General features: G+C 36.6%; 1 protein-coding gene across 2 annotated transcripts in view; it reads left to right on the forward strand.

The window, feature by feature from the left end:
- The window catches only part of LOC145666999 (putative G-protein coupled receptor No18), a 624,395-nt gene that overhangs the window by 380,781 nt on the left and 221,201 nt on the right, over window positions 1-22,413 (forward strand). Inside the window, exon 3 of one of the 2 annotated variants that reach the window (XM_081734677.1) lies at window positions 3,803-3,967. In XM_081734677.1, coding sequence (XP_081590803.1) covers window positions 3,818-3,967 — 150 coding nt within the window. In that variant the 5' untranslated portion in view covers window positions 3,803-3,817. Of the gene's footprint in view, window positions 1-3,802; window positions 3,968-19,579; window positions 19,708-22,413 lie in introns of those variants that run through there. The other variant, XM_081734678.1, reaches the window with a different exon arrangement.

A 22,413-nucleotide genomic window follows, 5' to 3' on the forward strand; every position in this document is an offset into this window, starting at 1 on the left:
AAATCTGAGCCATTGTAATGCATTCAATATGTTTTCCACCGGGAGTCTAACCTAGAATCCCGCACATCACGCCACTATATGGCTCTATGAGCGTCAAGATTGGTTGCCAGCTATCTACCATACATTTTACGGTAGAATAAATTCATTTGCGCCACAAACTTAACAATATAACGATCACTTACAATATTTTAATTACAATTACGAGTGGGCAAAAGTTCGTGGTCAGTATTCTTCTAAATCTAAAGGTACTGAGTTCCAATCCATAAGATGGCATCCTGATTGAGATTTATCAATGGATTTCCTCAGTTCCACCAGGTAAATCCTAAATAGTAACTTTAAATATAGGCCCTGGCCAATTTTCGTTTTTATTGTTGGTTGTTATTATTAGAAGCGTTATTTCAGACTTTGCTTGGGAGGGAGCAAATTCTCCACCGATATATATATGCAGTTTTAAATTTCTCATTGATATATTGTTATACTATTGGAAACGCATATATCAAACTCAGGGGGGCAATTCCCCTGCCACCTCAATGATGCCGCTGGCCATTGTTCTAATATAAATTACCAATTTAGTATTATATGAAAATTTGTTAAATAAGCACACAACTTTTCTATATATGTGGATATTTGTTCTTTTTTCTTTGTTTTTTTTTTTTTTTTTTTTTTGTTTTGTTTTTGTGTGTGTGGTGAGAAATGTAAGAAAAGTTTTAAGGGGCTGTCGTGTTGTTTATGTAAACATGCCTGTAGCAACTTCCTGACTAGAGTAGAGCCCGACAAAAATCAGAGGCGATTGGTGAGGGAAGTCATACGGGTAAAATGCAAGATTTTTTTTTTTTTTTTGCTTGAAACTGAAAAAAAAATTCTCAATGTATTAATTGCTGTATACAACAATTAATACGTTAAATACTCCTTATTCTCTTCATTTCAAGCGATAAAAGTTAAGTTTTTATTAGTGTGAATTCCCTCACGAGCCGCTTCTGGCCAAAATATGTTACCAGGCGTGTCCTAAAAATCCCTTCGGGCACCAGTACAGAGGGTATTTCGGAATCCAAGTCAGAATGTTGGCCCCGGTGGAGGAGGGTAATTATGAAGCCCCCCTCCCAATAAGAGAATTAATTTGAAGATATAATAGTTAAAACTTGGTCCTCTTTGCCAGAAACCGGGACAACAAATCCCTTGAGTTGATTTAGATATAAGGTTTCCGGTTAGTTCTGCCTGGCCTTCTCTCCTTGGGTCCTTTTGCTCCAGCAATGATGTGGTTCTCTTGTTCTGGAAGCCATGAATAGGTAACACCACAAAAACAAAATAAATCACAATCCTAAATTCTTTCAACAAAGGTATATTACACACTCAAACTTCTTATAATTATCTAGTAGTAGTGAAAATACTGACTTCCTTTTTTTCTTTCCTTTTTTTTCTTTCTTTTTTGCAAGTGAAACGTAAAGGTATCGCAATAAGAGGAGTAGTTGCATTTTCAAGTACGCAATTGCAGGAAGGAGTCAACAGCCAAAGACTCAAAGATTGGAACTCCTTCACTTATTTATTTATTTGAAAAGAGAAAGGATACACTGACTTCACTGCAATCTATAAGAATGCAGAAAATGCTGTATGGAACAGTGTTTCTTTCAGATGTTTTTTGGGATGGCACTGCTCCCCCCCCCGGAGCTCTGAGACTGCCCCCCAGAACGAGACCAAAGTAATACGTCTATAATAAAATAATAAATAAAATAGTACCAGCAGTGCCCCCCCCCTGGAATACTACATGTGCGCCCCGAAACACTTTTTTGTGGAAGAACGACTGTAAGCTTGAGACTTGAATGTTGAGAGTCCCCGTATTACGATTGGAAGGTCCTAGTTGGATCTAACCCTCGTGTACTACTGTGGGGTCCTTTTGGAACCTTTGAGATATTTAATGCAGTATACTCTTAAATGAACGCTTTATTTGTTTATTTGGGGCTTAGTGACCCATTTCAGTTCGGGAGCCTTTAGAATGTGAACGCGACTATCTAGAAGTCTGTTCTTGTAATTTCTCCCCTGTGTATGTTTAATATATTGAACACAAAATATCGTTTCCTGTTGTTTTGCTATGTAAAAAAATATTTTTCTCTCGTTTTTTGTTTCTTCTTGCCAAACGAGCAAAATTAGTAGTGTACATAGTACTCAATAGATGCCAGAAACTACTAATTTATTGTTCCCGAAAATTACTTCATTATTGGCATGATAGAGCAAGTTAGGTGTTTAGCAAAAACGAAATTTTCTTACATTACGTTACATTGTTTATGACCTAGCCTCTTTCTTCCTAAGGTTACTGCTTGAAGCAATAGATACCACCAACCTTGCTTAAATTTTTTTAAAAAGGCTGTAAATAACAAAGTAGCTAGTCTCAAAGGCTAAATCCGGGCCGCGGTGGCTCAGTGGTAGAGCGTTCATCTCTGGTGCTTGCGGTTCCGGATTCGATCTCAGCCCCCGCCAAGTGAACTTTGTGGTGGAGAAACACAATGTGCGTGGGTTTCTCGGGGTTCTCCCGTTTCCTCCCACTTTCTTCATTCCACCATTTCATTCATTATTCATAATCACCGTCTCCTCTAGCCTAACCGGCATAACCGTAGGACGTAAAACTTAAAGATTTCATTTCATTTCAAAGGCTAAATCCCGTTACTAAGATAACATGACTATTCTGGGTTGTAGTTGTGCCTGTTATCTGGAGACGAGGTCATCAAGTACTTCTTTTCTATTTTGAATGACGATGATTGTCAGTAATGCCGAAAGTGACACTCTGAGTTAGAATGCAATGCAATAAGGTATTGTTTTATTTTTTATTTGGGATCTCTAAGTGATCCCACGGTATCTCCTATACTATAGTTTTCATGGTAATGCACTAGGGTTAAATTTACCAACTCGGTTTTCAAACATCTCACATAGTTACTATCTTTGAAATGAATTGAACACATTATAGAAGTTTTGGGTTTAAGTTGTTCTGTCTGTTGCAATATCCCCGCAAGTGATAGAATCTTAAGGAAACCCAAAAAGTTTTAAGGAAAGCTAAAAAAAAGTGACTTTTGTCTTCTTAGAATTGTTCGGACTAATCACAATAGCACAAGTAGAGGAGATCTCCCATATAGTTACATGCACATATATTGTCACAACATGTGTGACTGTCATTCTAATTACTCAATAATACTAAAGAAAGTATGAAAACAGCGTAAACTATTTCCAATATACGACTGCAAAAAAGCACGTGCCTTAACAAAAAAATGTTGTCTGCTCCGTACATATACTGTGGTCTGGTCTATACGCTCTGTGCGTCACAGTGAGGTTCCGTTTTTCGCCTTTGTTTAGCCCAAACTGAACTACTTTGCTTTATACGTATCTTGGGCTAAGTAACACGCTTGTAGGTAACCATATATTCTTTACCGTGATTGTGGTTGCATAATATCACAGGGGTTGTACTGCAACGTTTCGGAACACATTCATAGTAGATTATACTGTGTCTGTTGTTTGTAGCATTTTAAACAAGTGGGTTTCGTGTGTAAAGTCGATTAAGCTTTTTTCGGAAACTGTTTTATATTTTTAATACGAAACATTCACTTCGGAAAAGTTGAAATTCGTACCCTTGAAACGCATTAGTCATGTTTTCTACATTTTACACGTGCTCACTATTTGCATAATGTTTGAAAATAGACCGTTCAAGCATATTAACAAAAGAAAAATGTGTCATGTAAAGCACAAATATCGTGATATTCTCTGTGAATATACAAGAAAACAAATATTTATATGCATTTATTTTTCTTTTATGTTGCAGACGAATTGAAATCGCATGGACAACGAGACGGCCAGCACCTTGACGTTAGGCGAGAACGAAACTTTAAATGGGAATACAACACAGTCTGTTCCTGCCGCCAATGTCGTCACGTGGAAAACGATCACCATTGTCATTTTTCTGTGTATACTCATCGCTGTCACTTTGGTAAGTACCCATTTGTGGTTATTCATGTGAGCGTGGACAGTACAGATTTATGATTTACAACTGGTCCTAAAATCAGGAGGTTGTAATTTAATTTAATTTCTAACGGTATGCGAGAAAAAGTGATATATGGTTCCAACAAGAACATGCACTAAGCCTGTTGCTGATACTGCAGGTGACTCAATGAAATTCTTAGAAAGCCACTTTACAGAATGATTCATCTTAAAATAATTATAGTCCACAGAATCAACTGATCTTAGTGTGTGTAACTATTAACTGTGGGAAATATTAAAGTCAAAGCTGTATGGTACGAACGCATGAACTGTTGAAGAATGAAATCGAATATTGAACGGGTAATAAACAGTGGCGTCTTGTGACATAATTTTTCGGTAGTTCACAGTCGTTAGAAAGTTCTACTCTAGAATTTGTTTCAGTATTTTGAATAAGAAAATCTATTTAAAAAACCTATGAAAGTAATTATATATATTCATTGATTTTTATACAATCATTGAAATCTTAATAGCAACTCCTTAGAATTGTACGGATTTATAAGGATTTCAAAGAAGTTTCTACCTAAATATGCACAAACATACAATGATATATACATCAAATTAAAGGAAATTTATGTAGAATCCAAATCTACTGATGAAATGTAACGTCAATTTTTTAGGCTACATCAGTCATTTCTCTACTAAACAATTACAGTTTTATTATGAAAGTGTACAAGCGAACGTCGAGTTAGGAAGTTTAGAGGCGGGATCCAAACCCGGTAGATTCTTCATGTGGCTGCGCCTCTCGTGCTCACACCAGTTAAATACAGCATAGCTTTAATGTGTTTATTACAGTTCTCATACTTCTTTACCTTTTCAATCAGATATCCCAAATATATTACACAATTCAGGTCGACTGTTAATTCCCTTCATATAAGACGCCAGAAAAGCAAAACAATGATATTTTCATTTCAGAAGCTATCAGCCATTTATTGTTTTAAATTAACTTTGAAATCTCGACACAGTTTAGTTTTCACCTCCAGATGATAGTTAACTTTGGTCGATTATCTTCGAACTTCTTTCTAAACTTTCACAATTCGTCAGTACACTAAAAGATATACAGTAGTTTGCCATCACTCAACAGAATCCTCTACAAAATAGGGTAGTGATAAGATTTTTCTTAAAAGAAATCTTTCGAAAAATATTTCCGTATCGAACAGGCCTTAGATTCACTAGTATTGAGAAAATATTTGAGGAAGCCTAACACTACAAACCTGACTGAACGTTACTGCAAATACCAATACTTGTCTTTTTCTATTTTGTGTGTATTAAAGATGAATGTCGTACAAAATGTTCCAAAATTTTCTTTAGGTTTCCACAATACAAAAGGTACGGTTTTATCATTGTAGCAATGTTACCAAGTACGGTATGTTTTGATAAGCTATTCGCTTTTCTTACAAACGTTTAGTTTAATTAGGCAGGAAAATAGTAGCCTAAAGAAAAAATCAGAGATTAGACTATATGTATTTTTAAAAAGTCTTGAAAATAAACAAAAATTTAAGTTTGTACTAGGTTAATTTAAGAATGTCTGGGGAAGGGTTCTAAACCTCACATTTCCCTTGGTACGACCTTGGAAAGCTGTAATTTTGTTTGTTCCGTTGGGTATTTTCAGTATAAGAAGTTGAGATAAAAAGAAACGTAGATAACTGATTGAAAGAATGAGTTATATGCTACTACTATTGTTCTATTTTAAATTGCAATTCATTCTTTGATTCTATTTAAAGCGTCACATTACTGGATATTAGTCAACAACTGCTGCCAACGCAGTTTCATTCTTTGATTCTGTTTAAAGCGCACCATTACTGAAAATAAGTCAACTACAGCTGTCAACGCTGCTCGTGAAAATCTTGATTTGAACGTCAGGAGACCGCAGTTCCTCATCTCAGCTGTCCGCGTTTCCCTTCTGTACTACACACAGAGCAGTCTATCACGCTCGCTGCTATGTTGTGAACATGTTTTGATGATGGGATACATATACGCAAGGGGTAAAGCAAGCGAAGAGTAGAAACGAAACGACAGTATAATAATATTCTAAATATTATTAAATATCATACGGAGCAACAAACAGCACACAATATTTGGCGGTTCGCGTGCTCTTGCGAACTGCACAAGGCAAGGCCACTGGTAATAAGAAAATCCCTGTGCGCAAGATTCAGATAGTATGCAATAATCTGTTGAAGAGAATTGTAGCATGCCTTCATACATATGGTTTACGTTTTTAGCACTTGCTGTACCAGTGCACTCGATTTTTGTTTTTATTTTTATTTATTTTTATTTTTATTTTTATTTTTATTTTTATTTTTATTTTTATTTTTATTTTATATTTTTTTTACATCTTGTGTTTGGATGTCATCTAAGAGAATATTCTACTTTTACTATTGCGCCACAAACTAGCCTTATTTTTCAATTATTTTCACAAAGCTGAGAAGGACATAAACTTGCCATTTTAAGTAGGGGATGTGTGGACAGCACATCGCTAGTATTATTGTCGTGTTTGATACTTTCCTTGACTGAAGACTACTCCTTTTTAATTAACCCTACAATTATCTTCATGACTCTGGGCAAACATCGCACTGCCAGTCATATATGATATTCTCCGATGGTCACCAATCGAGTATTGTTCACAGCCCTTTCTGCTTGACTCATTATCTCATGGAAGTCGGTAGAACAATACGGTTAGGTCCACTCAAAAGTAACTTCGAAAGTAATATTAGAGAAAATATATTAAATTATTTCTTAGACTTGTGTTAATAAATAGCAAATACTATTAAATGCACAAAGTAATGCTTTGTTTGTTTATTTGAGGCTTATAACCCATTTCAGTCACGGAGCTATTTAGGAAACGTTGAACTTGAAATCCGAACTACAAAATCTTTCCCGCAATTTAAAAAGGCCGTCTATTTTGTTTATCTATGAGAGACTGATTTTACCTAACTTGGTATTTGTTTCGTTTTAGGCTTGGTTGGGATTTTCTTTCACGTACCTAGTACAATAGCAGAACAATTTCACGATAATTTTTGTCTTTACGCTTTTGCTATCCAACAGTAAAGTTTCAATCACGTTCCGAAAAAGTGTATATTTTAAAATATTTTTCAAATGTGGCTCTAAACTCATGTGCCTTTTAGACTCTTCAGAAGATACAAGATTTCTTTCCTGACTATTGGAATTATATTGACACCTGTTATTACTGTAAATGTTTTAATTTGCTATGCTTTTTAATAAATACATATACTGCTGATTTTCCTATTTTAGCAGTTTAACTGGTAATGTTAATCTCTTCTATGATGAAAATTTAAGGATTTCCACTTTACTTCCCAGTGCCTTTTCTTACGTATGATATGACCTCTTCAGTCTCCGCGTCTCCTGTGGGAGACATAATGACAGTAGGAAACATTTTTGACTCGCTGAGTCCTAATGTCGCCTACAGGAGACATACACCCCGACATTGGCAACACTGTGCCCCGTTTCTTCCCACCACATGCATGCGCGCCAAGGCTATAGACGGAAACAAATACAGAAATTATGCTTACAAATACAGGACCAAAGAGGTTATATAACACACTGGGAAAAATCCGTTATCCGGTGTATAGTGCATACATATATTATTCACAAGGCTAATTTGCATATACATTTTTCGCTTCATTTACATACACGCATATTTAGATATTTAGAGGTTTAATTATATTGATATTTATTCATAAATAAAGTGTTAGGTGTGGAAGCACTAGTTAGGCTTAAGTTTATTTGCGTATGTTTATTTTTGTTAATCATCAAAAGGTGAAGTATGTAAAGATGGTATACTTCATTCATTAGGTATATTAGATTGTGTATCAAGTCTTCATTTAATAATATTTTGTGTATCAAACAAACATATAAAACGACGATAGCTTCATTCTCTCGCTCTGGGTCAACGCAGAGTAGAAAAAAAGTTTCAACGAAAAACCTTTGTTCTGTACAGGAGCTATGCTTTCTGAGAGAGAACACGAATGCATAGTTTTCATCTGCATTTTCATATTATAGAAGTGTATAGACGCATAGAGAATATATCCTGATAAGGACTAGTATTTTAGTTATTGTTTCGTAAGGGAGAAACATTGGACAGTGGAGTCCGACTGTCGCGAAAATCTTTGGTTGCTGGAAAGTACTGAAAACTAGCAAATACATGCCAAAATCCAGCATTCAAAGAAGTGTGATTTCTGGGAGCTCCTCCCACTTTTGTCATGATTTAATATGCAAGCGTCTAAGAAACAACGAACTTTCTCCGCCAGCCAGACGGACCTACCTTTTTAAACTTTGTTGAGAGACTCCGAGTGAGAGCTATTCCGTCAATAAGACTTCACCCCGTTTTGTACAGATGTTTCCACGCGTAATTCTTTATAAAATTGTTAAAAATGTTCTTGATATGTCCGTAGTAGTTTTTAGGTAGATAGATTAGGCCGCATCTAGTTTAAATATAGTATATTATTAAAATGAAGTCTTATATCAATAAAAGGACGGAATGCATGGTACAAGGAACAGCCATGCCGCCATGTTTTAAAAGGCAGAAGTCTTCCTGAGGAGGACAAGGCGACTGAGCAAACATTTTCAGCTATTTATATTTATTTCAACATGACAGCACAAGATGATTTAACCAAATATATATTATTACATGTAGTTTATTTTTGTAATAAGATTCAAGCAGACTTTTGCTCCAATTCTATACAAATACATAAAAACTCTCTAGGAAAACATCCCTCACCTCTCTCATACAGGTGAAAACTTTCCAAATTCTCCCACCAGATGTCTCCCCCGGATGGACACAAGACTGAGGGTGAGAGAGCCAAGTATTTTGAAACGTGTTTCTGTGTTTATTCAACAATTTCATCATTAAATTTGCTATCTTACACAAAGTAATACATATAGTTTGAAAGCTGTATCTTTGTACAATACGATGATACCAGCAGTTTTGTAATTAAACGTCGCAGTGAAAAGTTACTAATGTAAAAAAAGAAAAAGTGTAGTTTTCTACTGTAAATAGGTCAAGGGGTAGGTACATACACCTGAATGCACCCCTTTGCACTACACTCTCCCCGCCGTAAGAAAACACCCTATGTTCAGTGCGAGCCTACTGTTTTGGTGGGAAATGGCTTGGAATAAAAACAATACAGAGGAAAGTGACAGTTGTTGTTGGGTTTTGAACGTCGGCAGTGGATGTTAAGTCTTCGGTAGTTGCGGTTTAAACTTCGGTTAGTTGTTGTTGAGCCTTTAAGAGTTACTTTTCGAACTCTGGGCAATCGTCATGAACTTCAAGTAGTTTCTCGTCAGTTATTCAAAAGTCGTCTTCTGAACTTTGACAGTTGGGTTTTAATCAACCGGCTTTCGTGTGGACATGTTGATCCAGTTGCTCTTGTGGTCGTGGCTAGTTACAAACTGAACTTGAAAGAAAATCGCGCCATTCGTGATATGAAGCAGGAATGTTTGCGCTTAGAACGAACTAAGTTTTTGTGACATAACAATTTTACCAGTTCAGACTGGGAATGTTTCTTCAATCTGCGTACTATGGAAGCAAACTCTAGTACCGCGTTGTAAATAGTTGTGTATATATAGATATATTTATTAAGTGCTCGTTGTTGTAGAAAGCGCAATATAGTGAATGATTGCATTGTATTCTGTACTAACAGTTTGCAAATTCAAAGATAATTTTTGTAATCATATTTTCCTCTTGAGCCTACTGTATTTGCAGATGGTTTGTCTATATATATTGGGATAGTTGTGAAATGTAATCTCTCTTCTCATAGAATCAACCAGGAAAGTGAAGAAACTACTAAAAACATTAGAGATCCATCGGAAGATGACATAAAATCCAACGCGGACGTTATTCTTCTGATTGAAACTAAACACTCAACATGAAAGAACACAATGTATTTCCGTGCAACGATCTTCCACCTTCCCCAAACCTGTTCCCAGCCTTTTTGAGCTGTTTCGTTGTAACTCTCAAGCTTTTTAGATTTCCAAACTATTATTCGTAAGTGTTGGAAACTTGACAGAATAATTTTGTCCGTCCGTGTGTATGTCCGTCGACAGGTAGCATATCAGAGCAAAAACATCTACAAGAGATATCGACAAGAGGTTCTTTGCAATCGATGAAGCGCCAAAAGGATAGGTTCTATTTCCTCCGTTAACACCTATTTACACCGAAAATGATTTTTAAAAATTAACCATTTCCGGTTTTAATATACATCTCCATACACCAAAAACGGTGTTAAATTACAGTTATTTTTCAGTCGATGCAGCGTCTGAAAACAATGCAATAAGCAACACGTTACAGAAACCGGAGGTGCTTGGAATTTATTAGTATTTCCGGTTTCATTGTTGAGGTCTGCAGAGCAAAAATGGTAAACGACATCGATTCAGCGTCGTAAAAATAGATTATATCCCTCTCCGTTAGCTCTATATTCAAACTGGAAACGATAAAAAAAAAACAACCGTTTCCAGCTTTGGCTTTGATCAGTATATATTAAAAACGGTAACAAATAGCAACAAGCAACCTTTTACAATCGCTTCAGAGTCTTAAGAGAACATACCATCCTACCTGCAATACCGTACCAAAACAGGAAGTAGTTTAAATTTACTAGTAGTTCCGGTTTCATTATTTATTTCCGTAGATTTAAAACGGTAGTAGATAATGAGAAGCTGTTTTAGCAATGCATTTAGCGTCTCAAGAAAACATCCCATCCCATCAGCACGCACAACACTCTACCAAAAGCAGAAATAATCGAAATTTATTAGTATTTTCGGTTTTAATACTTATTTATATATAGCAAAAAGAGTTTGAGATATCGAGAAGCTGCTTGAGATATCGAGAAGTTCCGCCTCTTCCGTTGACCCTCTAGTAATTAAAACGGAAGTTGTTCAAACCAATCACTTTTGCTTTAACCTTTATTGCCACAGAACAGAAACAGTATGGAGTAGCGAGTAATAACTTTTTGATATGGATTTATTGTCCGAGGAACAGGTTCTATCTTTGATAGCGAGTATGGCTTTTTAATATGGATTCAGGGCCCGAGGAACAGAATCTATCTTTGATAGCGAGTAAAAGCTTTTTGACATGGATTCAGCGCCCGAGGAACAGCTTCTATCTTTCATAGCGAGTAATAGCTTTTTGATATGGATTCAACGTCCGAGGAACAGGTTCTATCTTTGATAGCGAGTAATAGCTTTTTGATATGGATTCAACGTCCGAGAAACAGGTTCTATCTTTGATAGCGAGTAATAGCTTTTTGATATGGATTCAACGTCCGAGAAACAGGTTCTATCTTTGATAGCGAGTATGGCTTTTTGATATGGATTCAGCATTCGAGGAACAGGTTCTATATTTGATAGCGAGTAATAGCTTTTTGACATAGATTCAGCGCCCGAGGAATAGGTTCTATCTTTGATAGCGAGTATGGCTTTTTGATATGGATTTAGCATTCGAGGAACAGGTTCTATATTTGATAGCGAGTAAAAGCTTTTTGACATGGATTCAGCGCCCGAGGAACAGGTTCTATCTTTGATAGCGAGTAATAGCTTTTTGACATGGATTCAACGTCCGAGAGACAGGTTCTATCTTTGATAGCGAGTAATAGCTTTTTGATATGGATTCAGCATTCGAGGAACAGGTTCTATATTTGATAGCGAGTAAAAGCTTTTTGACATGGATTCAGCGCCCGAGGAACAGGTTCTATCTTTGATAGCGAGTAATAGCTTTTTGATATGGATTCAACGTCCGAGAAACAGGTTCCATCTTTGATAGCGAGTAATAACTTTTTGACATAGATTCAGCGTCCGAGGAACAGGTTCTATCTTTCATAGCGAGTAATAACTTTTTGATATGGATTCAACGTCCGAGAAACAGGTTCTATCTTTGATAGCGAGTATGGCTTTTTGATATGGATTCAGCATTCGAGGAACAGGTTCTATATTTGATAGCGAGTAAAAGCTTTTTGACATGGATTCAGCATTCAAGGAACAGGTTCTATCTTTGGTAGCGAGTAATAGCTTTTTGATATGGATTCAACGTCCGAGAAACAGGTTCTATCTTTGATAGCGAGTATGGCTTTTTGATATGGATTCAGCATTCGAGGAACAGGTTCTATATTTGATAGCGAGTAAAAGCTTTTTGACATGGATTCAGCATTCGAGGAACAGGTTCTATCTTTGGTAGCGAGTAATAGCTTTTTGATATGGATTCAACGTCCGAGAAACAGGTTCTATCTTTCATAGCGAGTATGGCTTTTTGATATGGATTCAGCATTCGAGGAACAGGTTCTATATTTGATAGCGAGTAATAGATTTTTGACATAGATTCAGCGCCCGAGGAACAGGTTCTATCTTTGATAGCGAGTATGGCTTTTTGATATGGATTCAGCATTCGAGGAACAGGTTCTATATTTGATAGTGAGTAAAAGCTTTTTGATATGGATTCAACGTCCGAGAAACAGGTTCTATCTTTCATAGCGAGTATGGCTTTTTGATATGGATTCAGCATTCGAGGAACAGGTTCTATCTTTGATAGCGAGTAATAACTTTTTGACATAGATTCAGCGTCCGAGGAACAGGTTCTATCTTTCATAGCGAGTAATAACTTTTTGATATGGATTCAACGTCCGAGAAACAGGTTCTATCTTTGATAGCGAGTATGGCTTTTTGATATGGATTCAGCATTCGAGGAACAGGTTCTATCTTTGATAGCGAATAATAGCTTTTTGACATAGATTCAGCGTCCGAGGAACAGGTTCTATCATTCATAGCGAGTAATAACTTTTTGATATGGATTCAACGTCCGAGAAGCAGGTTCTATCTTTGATAGCGAGTATGGCTTTTTGATATGGATTCAGCATTCGAGGAACAGGTTCTATATTTGATAGCGAGTAATAGCTTTTTGACATGGATTCAGCGCCCGAGGAACAGGTCCTATCTTTCATAGCGAGTAATAGCTTTTTGATATGGATTCAACGTCCGAGAAACAGGTTCTATCTTTGACAGCAAGTATGGCTTTTTGATATGGATTCAGCGCCCGAGGAACAGGTTTTATCTTTGATAGCGAGTAATAGCTTTTTGATATGGATTCAACGTCCGAGAAACAGGTTCTATCTTTGATAGCGAGTATGGCTTTTTGATATGGATTCAGCATTCGAGGAACAGGTTCTATCTTTCATAGCGAGTAATAGCTTTTTGACATAGATTCAGCGTCCGAGGAACAGGTTCTATCTTTCATAGCGAGTAATAGCTTTTTGACATAGATTCAGCGTCCGAGGAACAGCTTCTATCTTTCATAGCGAGTAATAACTTTTTGATATGGATTCAACGTCCGAGAAACAGGTTCTATCTTTGATAGCGAGTATGGCTTTTTGATATGGATTCAGCGCCCGAGGAACAGGTTCTATCTTTGATAGCGAGTAATAGCTTTTTGATATGGATTCAACGTCCGAGAAACAGGTTCTATCTTTGATAGCGAGTAATAGCTTTTTGACATAGATTCAGCGCCCGAGGAACAGGTTCTATCTTTGATAGCGAGTAATAGCTTTTTGATATGGATTCAGCATTCGAGGAACAGGTTCTATCTTTGATAGCGAGTATGGCTTTTTGATATGGATTCAGCGCCCGAGGAACAGGTTCTATCTTTGATAGCGAGTAATAGCTTTTTGATATGGATTCAGCATTCGAGGAACAGGTTCTATCTTTGATAGCGAGTAATAGCTTTTTGACATAGATTCAGCGTCCGAGGAACAGCTTCTATCTTTGATAGCGAGTAATAGCTTTTTGACATAGATTCAGCGTCCGAGGAACAGCTTCTATCTTTCATAGCGAGTAATAACTTTTTGATATGGGTTCAACGTCCGAGAAACAGGTTCTATCTTTGATAGCGAGTATGGCTTTTTGATATGGATTCAGCGCCCGAGGAACAGGTTCTATCTTTGATAGCGAGTAATAGCTTTTTGATATGGATTCAACGTCCGAGAAACAGGTTCTATCTTTGATAGCGAGTAATAGCTTTTTGACAGATTCAGCGCCCGAGGAACAGGTTCTATCTTTGATAGCGAGTAATAGCTTTTTGATATGGATTCAGCATTCGAGGAACAGGTTCTATCTTTGATAGCGAGTAATAGCTTTTTGACATACATTCAGCGCCCGAGGAACAGGTTCTATCTTTGATAGCGAGTATGGCTTTTTGATATGGATTCAGCATTCGAGGAACAGGTTCTATCTTTGATAGCGAGTAATAGCTTTTTGACATAGATTCAGCGTCCGAGGAACAGGTTCTATCTTTCATAGCGAGTAATAGCTTTTTGATATGGATTCAACGTCCGAGAAACAGGTTCTATCTTTGATAGCGAGTATGGCTTTTCGATATGGATTCAGCGTCCGAAGAACAGGTTCTATCTTTGATCTTATTCCTTTACAACAAGTGAAAATAATTGTATTTTAAAACCTTGGAATATATAATTAAGCCTGACAAAAATACCGGTCAGCCGATTAAATACTGATCAGTTCACAACGCTAAATACAACCAATTAGATTAATTAAGGATAACTTATAGGATACAGCAAACAGGAGGCTTGCGAGGAATAAGTACTCTAAATAAGTGCACAATCCGTACGGACAAAATAGAAACAATCAATATTATAATGAGGATAGTAAACCTGTTTTTTATAGAAGTTGAAAACCGGTTTCTAAAAATTGAAAAACCGTTTTTTTTTTGCTTACTTCACAACCGCTTCAGGTTTTCACCGAACTCTTTTACGTTTTCGTCAAAAACCGGCTTGGTTTTACACCGAAACCGTTTTCGTTTGTTTTACAAAAGAGTTTAGGGTTTTTCCTGAAACCACTGTGATTCTCGCCAAAGTCGATGTCGTTTCTTGTTCTTATTCGAACTACTCATTCGCAAACACGTTACCGAAGAACCGAAAAGGTTTTAGGTAGAAAATCGAACCGATCTTAAAATCGAAACCGACTTTTGACCAAAAAAATCGAATCAGCTTCAGACACCCGTTTTTTCTTAAGTTTTCAAAAAACCGCATTCAACACGTTTACTTTATGAGATGATCGATTTTCCGCCATTATTAACGCACCTGGAACAGCTTCGTATACGTTACATCAGCAAACGTATGGCATAGCCCCATCCTATGATACTTGATATACTCCGCTACGACCGTGACAACGATGCACCACCAACTTTCATTGACACCCCTCTCCAACACTTCATAACATTATATCATTTACAGTTAGATGATGACATATTGGACCCCAAAATCTATACGATCTACCGACCGCATGAGCTTCCATCTCATATCTATCCATCATATGCAAGTAATACCTATTAACAAGGGCCTCCTCCGTCTTCATCAGTTCCTGAATCGCCCCGGGAACAGAAGATAACTTCATTCGTCTGAACTAACATAACCTTGTGATGTGACGTCCAAAGCACTGCATTTCATCCATTCATTGCATTTGTTCATTTTCTTATTGCAGCCCTCAACTTTCTTTTCCTCTCATCATTTATGTTTATGTAGTAACTGGCAATATTCAATTCTAGCCATTAACCTATTACTGCTTGTGTTATTTATTTAGGCTATTTATTTTATTTTATTTTTCTCCTGGAATCATTTCAATCCATATATGTTTAATATTAATGTGATGAATAAAGAAAAATAAACCTGATAACCCTTAGACCACCTATATTTCCATAGAGACAATTGATCTACATTACAGCACGTACCCGAAGAAAGGGCACAACCCTTTAAACGGAACGACGAACAAAAAAAAAAAAAAACTTGACGCTGAATTAACACACAAGTAACACGCTAAAGTGGTAGTCATTTTGTGTTGTTTCAACACCTCATTTTTTACAGTGTAGACTTTCATTTTGTCTACGTAAAAGAAATCATATTGATTTATTCACTAAAGCGTCACTAGTGGAAAAAAAGGTGTATAAGATTGATTTACATGTCTGCTAGTAATGTTACACGTAATTCCGATAAATTTAGGATACCAGACATTCACTCTCTACATGTATTTACTAATTATTACTATTACCTTTTGATTATGAGAACCCTATAATGAACTTCTCTGTTAATTTTAATTAGAAGCGATACTGTTAAATGATCCTTGCTTTTAGTTAAGTAACAGAAGTTAATATCATTATACATGTATTTTTTTTTTTTTTTCAATTAAACAACATAGCTTTGGTTTCAGTTTCAGTCTCTGCTTTTGTAGAACTTTGTTTGATGTGATTATTGTAACAGACATCATTAACGGCACTCACTTTTGTTATCCACTAATTTTTTATATTTATGCTTTACTTTTGTCTTTTATTAAATGCTTTTAATAGTTTTACTGTGCATATACATTTCACAATTAACGTAGTTTAGATCTGTAATGCCAATATTCAAATATAACTTGTTTGGTGGCCTCCACTATGGTAAAGTCCAGTGGTTTTAGGTGATAGGCTGATTATCGCAAGGTGAAATTCATTGAGGATTCGGTGATTTTAACTATCCTCGAAGATGCTGTGCTCATGTCCCGCTCGTATTGGATTAAGTAGAAAGTTCCATAAGATCAATTGAAACGTCATGGAGGCAATTGTCCGGCTTGGAGCAAATTTAAATATGCAGGATTTGTCCGTAATAAGACTGGTGGCCGCGCGACGCTCCAGTAGGCTAGCAGTGTGCTTCCCATCGGAGGATTTGTGGTGCTGGAGGGGTCTAAGCCATGGTTTCTCAACCTGAGGGTTGCGATCCCTAGGTGGGTCGCGAGAGGGTTTTGTAGGGGGTTACGAAGATAAGCGGATGGGATAAATATAATTAGAATCTAAATATTTTAAAATATTATTTTAAATTTTGTCCTGATATTCATATTTTTACTTTTATACATACTGTTAAAACCAACAAAAAAAATAGGTCTACTAAACATTTGCAACCGGTGCATAGTTGTTTAAAAATCAATTTAAATGAAAGAGGTGCGATATAAAACTAATGAAAACTGCATATTGAAATACCATAAAAATACAAATGCAACAAAACCTGCATATTGAAATACAATTAAAATTGAAGTCTAATGAGATACCTGAGCATGGTGTGATTTCACTACTGTGGCAATGTTCGATTCACTCTTCGTGATGCACATTATCAAATGATTTAAAATATTCAATAACTTTTTTAACAACTGTCCAAGTTCTTTAACCAAAATTAGAAATCACTTTATTTTTATCATATGCTCCAAATTTCAGGCAGTTATAAAGTTTTAAAATTTTCAAACCGCCTCCATTTTGAAACAGTATAACGGATCGGATTCGATATTTGTAGTATGAATGAACTGATCAATTTTTTTTTAATCCATTCGCTTTTAGTGAAATTACTGTATCCTCTATATACAAGAAATGGATTCTATTATAGAAATAAATGGATATCGTGAGATCTCCGCAAGAGGTATATTAAAAATTTCACACAATCTTATTACAAACCAGAAATTATAAGAGGGTCGCTGGCAAGAGGATATGAAAAACTGGGGATCGTGATAGGAATTAGGTTGAGAACCACTGGTCTAACCTAAGCAATGCACCTTGTGGCAGTCACGTCTGAGCTCTGATACCTGGGAGCGTCACCGTGACGCAAAAGCTGGTTTTGAGTTTTCGTCACGGTAGAAAACGTGAAAAATGGAGCAGCACTACGCCATTAAATTTTGCTTTCACCTGGACAAAACCGCTTCCGACATGCTTGCCTTCGTCAAGTTCCATGTTTTCAACGGTCTCCCGTCCGATCTTGAACCCACTAAACGACCGGAAAAATCTAGGCCCTTGACAGGGCATCGTCTTTGTAAACCTTGAACAACGGAAGCGGCTTTGAAAAGGTAAAAGCAAAATTTAATGCGAATTCTCCATTTTTCACATTTTCTGCCGTGACAAAAACTCAAGAGCAGCCTCCTCACTGCCCTATTCTGTTGGCAACACTGTTCCAACCCCAAGCAAAAGCTAAGATGATACTGTGGCGTCGCGTAACGTAGTCGTTCACAACACTCTCGTCCTTGGTACGAGCGGTGCCGGGTTCGATTCCCGGTGGGGCAATCGGTCGAGAAAATGTAACAGATTTTTCAGACCAGCCATCCTGAGTGAGGTTTTCCTGGGCTTTTCTCATTCACACCAGACAAATGCTGGGATGGTTCCTAACATAACGGTCCCAGGCCGCTTCCCTCCTTCTCCATTCAATTTTTCCTACCCAATTCCCCGTGCACTATGATCGCCGAGGGACGTCATCCCAAAGGGCGCCGATCTTGAAGGCGCCGGGATCCCGAACCCCCCAAATCTCATGTGGGTCCCCAATTTTATCAATATATATTTTTTTATTGTTATATGTATTTTTTATGAATATACAATATTTGCCATAATTTGAATTTAATTTGTCTTAAAATCCTCATATATACCTTCTTAGACCCTTGTCTGCAACAAAACAGATATTTGAATCCCCCCCAAAAAAATACAAAGAAATCGGCGTCCTTGGTCATCCCTCGTATATAACACGCTAACATGGCCATATCTCCCGAAAGCCCAGAAATTTTAATCCTGAAATGAGGCTGTTACGTACTTTGCAAGATTGTAATAAATACTGCATACAATATAATTTAATAAACACTATCCTTGTAATATTTTTCCCGCAACAAGGAGTCTACGCACCTGAATATACTGTACATACGAGTAGTATATCCTGTATTCGTTATTCTTTCGTAATTAAGACTTGGATATCTTCCCGAGTCTCTTTGTCAATTTGTAATTTTTCTATTTGCATTCACTTTGTAGAATACCAAAGAGAAAAAAAACTAAATGGACTTTTGGAAATTCCTTTATCTTTTCCAAATACAATTTACTAATCAAATAAACTTGCCCAACTCACATATAAAGAAGACACTTACTGACGTGTTAATAAAACAGGTTTGCACTTGGAAATTGGTTATTCATTTAGGCTTCATGCTAGAACTATCTAAAACACATTTGAAATCAGTTTACTGCAGACGCGCGAAAGTGTAAACAGTGTTAGTCTGAATAATCCCAAAGTTCGCTGCATTATTTAAAGAAAACTGGTAATTTAAACAAACAAGTTTACAATTACGTTTTTAATGAATGAGTTCTTTGAATTCCAATCAGCTTGACAACTAAAAGAATGTTAGCTCCAGTTTGTAATGAGTTAATTACTTTTTTTTACATACCATTACAATCTTGTTTTTCTCCCCTAAACATGAAAACATTTACCAGTGATTTTCACCAGCAGATAGCACCCAATTAGAATGAAGTGAATAATTTGAGATAATGCCTTTGTCTTGTGCACAGTTCTACCGAGATAAGCATTAGCGACAAACTGTAATCCTTGGTACGTGCTTCGACTACAGATAAATGTAATTGTTCTTCGCCAAATTTGTTTGCTTCTTACTTAACCTCATTCTTCTCTTCCGTTCTTCACACGCAAAGAATTCCGGAAAGAATGAGGGAAAATATTCTTCTCTCTCCCTCACGCGGTAACTTCGTTTTTATTCTGTGGCATGCAAGAGAGGAAAATAGGGGGAAATATGTGCGTGCATAGGTGTAGATAAATCTGAGCATGATTAACAAAACGCAGTAGGCTTGCAGTAAGATAACACTTTACATAAACACTTTACAATGAAACGGCTTGGGAGAACATAATGGTATGTCATTTTTTTAAATTTTCTAGTAAATTGGAAAATAGGGTTTAATATTTCAATGCAATTTAATCCAATGGCACTAAAACAAGCGTCTAATCTCATCTGCAGGTACATTTTCAAAATTAAATTACCAACATACTGTTCTGTGGTTCGATCGCGGTCCATTCCACCTAATCATTCAATTTCACCAGAAGTGTCGCACTTACTTCTCTGTTCGTCCGACTGCTCAATTGTGTGTAGGAATATTATATTACACAATACACAACAAATAGATATAACAACACTATTGCATTATACCTGTATATATGTCAGACAGTCATACTCGGCAATCGAGAGTAATCCATTATGACCGGAGTGACCAGAACAGACCACGTATGATCTTGATGCAACGAAGCTTTGTTATGCATATGGGAAGTAGGCATAAAGGATAATATTTAGATGTAATTCTAACAACACGATTGTCTCCTTTCTACCTACTAAATCTGTAATTTTTTTCTCACATGTGTGTGTCCAAGTATTGCCCTGAAACATAACTATTAATACAAGGTCTATCAGAGTACACGCGCGTAATAATCGTACAAAAGAAAATCTACTTTTTTTTCTTATGGCGGATCGTTATAAAGTTCAATCGAGCGGAAACCTGTTAAACTTGTCATGTTGTTTTTTTCAAAAGATGGCGCTGAGCCCAAATAGTGGTCTGTTAAATCTTTTTGTATAGTCTGTGTTCAGATTATAATACTGTGTATTATTTTCCACTGTAGGAAGATGAATAAACGTGAAATTATATTTGAAATCAGTGTTCCCCAAACTAGGCTACAAGTAGCGCTTAGGGCACATTTTGGCATTTATCCCGAAGTTGGGCGACCGATACTTTTCGAGCAAAATTTTCATAAAAGCTATTAAAATTCATAATTTTTCAATTCCTACGTTCTTAACAGTCTTTAGGGTTCCTTTCGTTAAATCGTGAGGTAGGGAAGAGGTTAGGTTAGGTTAGTTTAGGTGAGGTTAGGTTAGGTGAGGTTAGGTTTGGTTTGCATATACAACAGAGGTGTCCTTGGACGTCCGAACAAATTTTACTAATTAATTCACACAGTATTGCCGAGCGAGCGTTAGCGAGTGAAGGCGGGTTAGAACCCTGCAGAGCACGTTGTTTTCAGTCTTCATTAAATTCTAATTAATATAGTTTTCTTTTTTTCACACTTACCTTAGTACTTCGGTTCGTACTGAAAACAATAACTTTCTCTACGTTTCTTCGCTGTCACCTTCTTTCCACACTTCCCACAATTTGTTCTTAGGTTCATTAATTCATGCTCTACACATAGTTTTAGAAGATTTTGCTCCATATGAACGTATTGCTTCACGAAATTTAACACAGACAGTTCACATCCTGTGCATCGTTTCGGTTTATTTGCCGCCATGTTGATAGTATAAATGTCCGTTTGTTTCCCACAATGCAACTATTCTGTTACTTTACGCCAAGTAGTTCCCTCCGCTCGCTGAATAGTCCTATATTTGTAACCGTTTATATGTAACAAATAAAGATATTTTTCGAGATCCTTATATATTATCAAGCTCACAAATGATCAAATTATCCTTATCTTCCCTGTAAATTTTTAAAATTTTGCTGGAAACGGTCGCCCAACTTTGGAACTTAACCCCAAATTTTTAAATGTCCTCGCTACCAAAATTTCATATTGGGCGAGACGCTACTTTATGAACTATTTCTAATTATTTGCAGTTATATAATAACTCGAAGAAAATACTACTTTTTTATTTTTATATTTGAAATCACGAATTATTAGCTTATAAGTTTTGTTTGTCGAGTATTCTGTTTACAATGAACATCAGTTTTACTAAAACTAACGTGTTCTATACTAGTTCAATTCTTGTTTTAGTATTTTTTTTAAATTTCTAGATGTGACAATACTAGATTTTTGTTAAGTTTGCGCTATTGCAATATCACTGACCGTCAGAGGCGGATCTAGAAGATAAAAACTGGGGGGGCAGCCAGACCCCAGACTATGATAGGTATATCATGACTTTACTATAAACTTCAAAAAATATATAAATAATAGCTTAAATGATTTTTGTCACTTAGAAAACTGGGGGGCCTAGCCACCCCCACCCCCCGCCGCCGCTCCGAGGCTAGATCCGCCACTGGTGACCGTGTTTCTGTCTCAGTTAGTGCCCTGGCCTAATAATCAAGGTCGTTATAAATAGAGGATTTACCCATATGTATCTTCATCATATTAAATTGATGAAGCCAAAAAAAAAAAAAAAAAAAAATACCCGAGCATCGGCACGTCTGATTGGCTACTCTTGTTTCTGCCATCGTCTGATTGGCTAAGTTTCGTTTCCGCCATGATTAATGGCTCAAAACATTGCGATCCTATTGGGCAGAGTGAGCAGAGTAGGAGTGGCGAAACTGTGACGTATGGCTTCAAGATTTTCGTGTAAGGGCAGATCCTCTATTTATAAGATCCTTGCTAATAGTTTTAGTGAGCTGTGTAAACATGAACATCGCAGATTTAATTGTGTTCCTCTATTGTCTATATTAACATAATGCGTAAGTGGAATTACAATAAATCTTCGAATATTCATGGTTTCCTAATAACTAACTCAACAACTAAATTAAAGAAGTGAGGAATAATAGTAACGATGCATGCAGTAAACGTTGTATTATAGAGAGCTAGCTTGTTTACCAGCGGG

This window comes from Thermobia domestica, chromosome 12 (genome assembly GCF_964235325.1).
Source record: "Thermobia domestica chromosome 12, izTheDome1.hap1.1, whole genome shotgun sequence".
Classification (NCBI taxonomy): Eukaryota; Metazoa; Arthropoda; class Insecta; order Zygentoma; family Lepismatidae; genus Thermobia; species Thermobia domestica.